Source organism: Salvelinus alpinus, chromosome 6 (assembly GCF_045679555.1).
Source record: "Salvelinus alpinus chromosome 6, SLU_Salpinus.1, whole genome shotgun sequence".
Classification (NCBI taxonomy): Eukaryota; Metazoa; Chordata; class Actinopteri; order Salmoniformes; family Salmonidae; genus Salvelinus; species Salvelinus alpinus.
The window spans coordinates 23,902,803-23,910,097 of NC_092091.1; the positions used below are offsets into that span (position 1 = coordinate 23,902,803).

A 7,295-nucleotide genomic window follows, 5' to 3' on the forward strand; every position below is an offset into this window, starting at 1 on the left:
GCTGATCTATAAATGATGTCTCAGTAATCTAGCATGGGTATGATGGTCATCTGAATCAGGGTTAGTTTGGCAGCTGGGGTGAAAGAGGAGCGATTACGATAGAGGAAACCAAGTCTAGATTTAACTTTAGCCTGCAGCTTTTATATGTGCTGAGAGAAGGACAGTGCACCGTCTAGCCATACTCCCAAGTACTTGTATGAGGTGACTACCTCAAGCTCTAAACCCTCAGAGGTAGTAATCACACCTGTGGGGAGAGGGGCATTCTTCTTCCCAAACCACATTGCCTTTGTTTTGGAGGTGTTCAGAACAAGGTTAAGGGTAGAGAAAGCTTGTTGGACACTAAGAAAGCTTTGTTGTAGAGCATTTAACACAAAATCCAGGGAGGGGCCAGCAGAGTATAAGACTGTATCATCTGCATACAAATAAAAATTGATTTGATTTGAGAGCTTCCTACTGACTGAGCTATGTTGTTTATGTAAATTGAGAAGAGTGTGGGGCCTAGGATTGAGCCTTGGAGTACTCCCTTGGTGACAGGTAGTGGCTGAGACAGCAGATTTTCTGACTTTATACACTGCACTCTTTGAGAGAGGTAGTTAGCAAACCAGGCAAAAGACCCCTCAAAGACACCAATATTCCTTAACCGGCCCACAATAATTGAATGGTCTACTGTATCAAAAGCTTTGGCCAAGTCAATAAAAATGGCAGCACAACATTGCTTAGAATAAAGGACAATGGTGACATCATTGAGGACCTTTAAGGTTGCAGTGACATATCCATAACCAGAGCAGAAACCAGATTGCATACCAGAGAGAATACTATAGACATCAAGAAAGCCAGTCAGTTGATTATTGACAAGTTTTTCCAACACTTTTGATAAACAGGGCAAAATAGAAATAGGCCTATAACAGTTAGGATCAGCTTGACCTCCCCCTTTAAATAAAGGACGAACCATGGCTGCCTTCCAAGCAATGGGAACCCACTTACTGAAAATTGCCTTCCAGGATCTGCTTAATCTCTGTGTCGTTGGTGCACAAGTCAGAGAAAAGGAGTCGTCATACAGAACACTACACTAGGACATTGATGTTAAAACAAATAGCATGTAGCTTCTAAGCAACCCATCTCATGCACACCCTGTCATTCATTGATTCTGAGCCCATCTTTACCATTCTTGTTCTTGATTTGGGGCTAGCACAATTGTTTAGCAGTTTCAGGGCACATAGCCTTTGACCACGTTAGGCAGAACAGTGCAGTAGGGTAATACCCAAGAGGTCACAGCAGTCAATGTCTGGAGGCTTTTTCCTGTTAAGCTAAAACAAATAGAGCATGTTGGGTAAAAATACAAAACCATGAAGGATAAATGTTTTTAAGCATACACTGAGAGAAAAGTTATTCTTTCCAAGTAGGTAAAGTAACAGATATTGTGTGAAACTAAACTTTGCTCACCAGCTGTGACAGGGTAGAACGGTCTCCTTCTCTCGCTGCCTCCAAAAGCTCTTCTTCTAGTTCTTCTCTGTCCTCTCCATCGCTGAATGGATTTATCGTGAAACCTTTCATCTCCACCTTTCAATCTCTAATTGGCTTTGAATTGTAATTGTTTATACATATTCAGATGGAGTTATCTTTCTAAAATGTGTATAGTATGCCAAGTTATTTAGCTACATGTATTTCCCATCATAGTGTGGAGAAAGTCAAGAGGAAGCAGTGTGAGTTGAACATGCGTGAAGGAGATTACAGGCTACAAAGGCATTATGACGACCAACCAATGTTTAAGGTACATCAAGCACGATCCAAAACACACTTTTGGATTGTATGTATGAAGTGTACAGAGAAGCTATAGCTAAGGAGGTGTCTGAGACTCCTTTTGCGTCTGTACAGGCAGACGAGACAACTGACGTCTCCTGTAAATCACAGATGGTAATAGTGCTATGCTACATGTTTCCAGACAACAGTGTGCTCGGGAGGCTCCCATGCCACAGCTGGCTTGCCAGGCTCTGGCACGTCAGGCAGCTCGTCAGGTTCCCGCGCTTCAGCAGAGGTGACCGGTCCGCTCCTGATCCCAGGGATCTCTCTTTTGTCGGCATCCTGCGGCTGGAGCAGCGCATCTGGGAGAGGTTACTGTGTCATGTATATTTCCTCTCCGGCCTCTAGGTCACCAGGCTGCTGACTATTATGCACACGTGTCACGCGCACCAGCGCTTCATGACAATCACCTGGACTCCATCACCTCCTTGATTACCTTCCCTATACCTGTCACTCCACTTGGTTCTTTCCTCAGGTGTTATTGACTCTGCTCCATGTCAGTGCGTTGTTTGTGGTTTATGTTCTGTTTATTTATTAAACACTCACTCCCTGTACTTAATTCCCGACTCTCAGCGCATTCGTTACAAACTGAAATTAAGCTAACTATTAGAACTTTAGCAACCAGGAAATGGCAGAGAAATGTCTGCATAGTGCATCTTTAAGCAGATGTAAACCAATGCATGATTCCAAAGATTATGAATATACTGACAAGATACATCTCTCCGCCCTAACAATGGGAGTCATTGTCCACAAAGCAGCACAGCGGGCTGTCTTGCTCCTGCCTATCTATTCTTTGGATTGGTGGATACATCTAACTATTGTAATCCTCTATTGAATATTCGATGAGGGTTGTTGACGTCAAGCGCCTGTATTCAATGGAGAGAGACGCTATGCTACTAGTCTCACAACATTAATATGCATAGCGATCTCAACAACTCAGATATAGTGTTTTTTTCTCAAAGTGGCAGGGATGTCACATGTCCTACTTATATCAGTACACCCGTAAGAACGTAAGCATTACAAAACTTATATTAGATCAAATAAACCTCACGTAGCAAATAAGCCATACATTTTTTGGGTTACCAAATTCAACACTCATTGACCTCCATGCAAAAACTCCTTGCTTGGTGGGCGAAACAACGCCACCTGCTGGAGGGAGACTTTCCGCCACGTTGTGTCTCTCCCTTTTCTTCCTCTCTGATAATGCTCACCCCACGCAGCGTTGCAGTCACACTTGCAGCTCATTTTGGGTTTCAGTTACGAGGTGAAAACACCTGCTGCCACTAAAATCCAGAGTCCAATTCCTGAAGGGGAGATATGAAAAATGGCCTCCACCCAGTGATATTTAAGTTCTACTGTTTGTGTCTCATCATAGATTTAGTGAACAAAATCAAACTACCTAGCTAAGTTATCTAGCTAGGCTTTCATTACCCTTGTTTTAGTAAATAAAATCCAAAGGGGTTGCCAAGGGAATCTTTTTCAGTTGGTGACAATAATTCATAACATTGTAGCTTGGTAAAGGTAGCTAATATTTGATCAGTTATTTTACCAGGAACATTGATGTTTATTTCAAAATGTTTAGTCCATCCTCATGAAATTGCATTTATATGAATAGGCCTACAGAAAATATATTTGAATTCTAGTTCTGGTGATTAAATTCTAGTTCTTCTAATTCTACTAGTTCAATGGGTGCAACTGTAGAGCATGACATCACAACTCAGAATATTTCATAAGATAGCTATGTTTATTGCGGAATGTTGAAGGTGTTCAGTATGTTTTCAGGAACAAATTAAACAAGTTGTTCATTCCTGGCGATGTGCTGTCATTAACCTGGAATTTAGACAAGAATGAGCTGAATAAATTAGAGATAAAATGAAAATCTGAACAAAATGTCACACTTATTCCAAGACACATTCTAACAAATGACAGAGACATAAAGTTTTTATATACCAGAATAATTCTGCTCATTTGGATTTTCACCCATTGGCATATTACTGGGCTCTCTGCAGTGTTCTGTTGTCCCTTGCTGGTGGACTGCATGGGCGCTCACATTGAAGGTGGATGACATTGCATTTACAGTTTCACTGTGGGGACCATACATGTGGACAGAATCATAGGCAAAACCCTGGGGCTGCATGGATGATGGAGTAGGGCAAAGATAAGAAGCAACACCGTGAGTTGGACTGTTGATCAGTGTATAGTGTGGAAGGACCACATCAGGGGCAGCCTGGCAGCAGCGATGGTCTGGGGGTTTGACTGGCATGTAGGCACCACTCATGGGGCAGAGGGTTTGAAACAAGTTGGCACCACACATATGTATGTAATGGGAGCTGAACCGGGGCCCAAAGTCCTGGTGCATTGGCAAGTTGGCCTGGTCAGGGAGGTAGCCTTGCTCTTGCCCACGGCCAATCACAGTCCTAGATCCTCCTGGGCAAGCCACAGCTGTTGGCATCCCGGCCATAAACTCAGGGCGTGCCAGGTGGCAGAGTCTCCAGCTGCTACCACATGCTTCAGGTCTAACATACTGGAACTCTGGCATGGCCGCAGTAGGCGCTGTGTCACATGGCCTTTGTGAATCTACAGGGATGATAATAAGAGGAGATGTGTTAGGGGGGTTAATGTCACACAATATTAATTTTAACTTAAAAGAAAATAAATAACAACATGAAGTGATGAACTACAATTGATACATTAGGGTCAGTATGATATAAAAAAAGAGCATTCTATATTATCCTTTCACAGCTATCTGCTATTCTACTTACCTGCTTCTCTGGACCAGCTGTGAATGAACTGGGGTTGTTGTGGTTGAACATACATCTGTGTCACTCCCATAATGCTTTGGGAGACCAATGGAATCATATATGGTGTTCTTCTGCTCTCCTCATTCACATGGAATGCTAGTGCATTTTGACCAGTGCACTGATGCATGTGGGCAACTGGGGCCTGGGGGAGTGGCAATGAAGTGGGTCTTGTTTCCACCTGGGCCAAAAATGGGGGATGAAGCAGAGTGGCTGTTGTTTCCTGTGGAGCTGGTACAGATGGGTTTGGTAAACTGGGTGGCACAATAGGAGGGTACATTGATCGGACGGCCTCTATTTCCTCTGCCTTGGAGGTCTTTATTTCCTCTGGTTGTGAGATGGCTGGGCACATCCCACTGGGGACTGTAATGGCTTGTGGCATTGAGATAGATGGTGGGCTAAGCAACGGGAGTGCTCCACTTTCTTGAGCAATGGAAATCGTCGGGAGCACCAAACAGAGTGTATTAGCCTCCTGTCCAACTGAAATCGGAGGATACACTAAACTAGAAGCACTTATTTCTTCTGCTGCTGAAACACGTGGTGGCATGAAGGTGGGTGGGCCCATAACATTGAAGCATGTCATCTCATCTGACACCTTGGGTAAAATACCAAAGTTCACCTCATTCATTTCATCCACTATCATTTCATTCATGTAGGGGTTGTAGGCATTTTCATCAGGTAATGCTGTATTTATGTCCATGTGCTCGTAGAAAAAATTGTCTCCAGGTGAAAGTGGATTCCAACCAAGTTGGGTTAAGACAGCCCTATTTCCGCCGCCAAAAAGCTGAGGGTCCTCAGTCACCACTAAGGGCGTGACCAATTTGGTGGCTGGCTGATCTTTGACCATTTGTGATGGGGCTGTAGGCAGGGTCAAACAGGGTGTGCAGTCAGACTGGGCGTTGCCCGGTGCACCAGTGGCAGCACCACCAGCTGCTCCTCGAGCATTCCTCATTTTCTTACTGACTGATGAGTCTCTCTGAAACACTATGGTCTCCGGGACGTTGTCTGACTGCACCACAATCATGTACTCACAGGGCACAGAAGGTGTCCTGATCAGAACAGCATTGGATATGAGATCGATCTCACTCAGTGGGACCCTCTCGAAGAGAGCTGACTCGGTTCGCCGGGTCCGGTCTGAAGCAGCAGAGTTGATGTCACAGTCAGCCGTCATGCAGTCGGTGCTGGATTTCCTGCGGAAGACAACTACATCATCGGTCTGCTCTGCTGAGATGGGGTGAGGGGAGACGTTAGAGATAACTGTCTGCAGAAGGCTCTGAAGGCCATTGTCATTGAGGTATTGGCTTGCTAGGGAGGTTACTTCTGAAGCTTCATTGGAGTCTGATAGACCAGGCAATGTTGAGACGGTGTACAGAATGTCCTGGCTGTGGATCCAGGGCTGCTCAGCACCCTGCTCCTCCACTCCTGGAATACTGGGAATGGTTGGGAAAATCCCGACCGGAGGGTAAACTCCACATGGTTGGACATATGGACCACCAGAAGAGACTGCTGTGGCACTTTCATTCTGAACTGCCAGTGGAGCAATCTCAGTTCCAATGCCATGACTTGGTAACTTAGGCACTATAAAATTAAAATAAATATGATTGACTTGTCAGGTGTTAAATTGTAATTTCTTAAAAAAACTGATTTGTGATAGTCACATTTATTAATGTCTTTATTACAGTACTTTTCAGATAAATGTTTTGGTACCTGGGCATGGCCTTATCATTATATACTATTATCTAGTTAGGCCTACCTTTAGTTGCATTGAATTCTCTCACGAGGGCTTTGATATCAAGAGTTGGATTTTCTGTATACAACATAGCAAGAAAATATGTTACTTCAGTTTTCGCAACAGATTTCATCCTATGTTGAAAAAAACGAATGCTATTCTCCACAACATGTGTACCTGTCCTGAAGCGCAAGAGCTCAGCAAAGTACAACTGAGCAAACTGTGAGATGTAATCTGGACGCCTTTTCACTACTGCCCGACTGAGGCCTTCCAAAAGCGTCCTCAAGCCCGGAGGCACGTTGACTTTGGCGGGATAGCTGTAGGACATCTCGGCTTTAATGGAGCATCACCTCAGAGAGAATTCTATGATGGAAATACTATATCAATTAAATCAATCAAATACATCTGCCTATATTAACGTATATAAAGAACCCGTCAGCGTCAGATACTTTTTTATGTAGGTTGACTGTGTTTCAACTTTTGTCTGAAAAGTAAATGAACTTACTCTGCGAAGAAACTGTCCTCTTTTAAATTCCCGTATTACAAACGCAAAACAATATGATGTCAAATGATTTTACCAATAGGTAACAATGTAATAAAACGGTAAAACGAATTTCGAAATAAGCAGTTCGTCATAATAACGGGCGTGGTCCACATAGGAAAGGCATTATTATGCGTCAGCTTTAGATCACAATGCATGGCATCTGAACTTGCCTCCCGCCTCCTCCATATGGTGCCAACTAATCAAAGAAAGTATTTTTTTCTTCATATGGGCATAAATTAAACCACAAGACCGATGTTATCGGCATTACAATATACTGAACAAAAATATAAACACAACATACAACAATTTCAAACATTTTACTGAGTTACAGTTCATATAAGGAAATCAGTCAGTTGAAATAAATTCATTAGGCCCTAATCAATGGATTCCACATGACTGGACAGGCAGGGGTGCAGCCATGGGT

At 43.4% G+C, this 7,295-nt stretch overlaps 1 protein-coding gene across 2 annotated transcripts; it reads right to left on the bottom strand.

The window, feature by feature from the left end:
• Positions 1 to 3,555: 3,555 nt before the first annotated feature.
• Positions 3,556 to 7,175, bottom strand: LOC139578413 (uncharacterized). 2 transcript variants are annotated; one of them, XM_071405969.1, is made up of 3 exons: positions 6,505 to 7,175; positions 4,563 to 6,405; positions 3,556 to 4,377 (listed from the first exon to the last, which is right to left on the bottom strand). In XM_071405969.1, the coding sequence occupies exons 2-3, from the start codon at positions 5,767 to 5,769 to the stop codon at positions 3,743 to 3,745; spliced, it is 1,842 nt and encodes a 613-aa protein (XP_071262070.1). In that variant the 5' UTR covers positions 5,770 to 6,405; positions 6,505 to 7,175; the 3' UTR covers positions 3,556 to 3,742. The 2 variants fall into 2 exon arrangements, with proteins under 2 accessions (XP_071262070.1, XP_071262069.1); XM_071405968.1 differs by having other exon boundaries at positions 4,563 to 7,175.
• Positions 7,176 to 7,295: the final 120 nt, after the last annotated feature.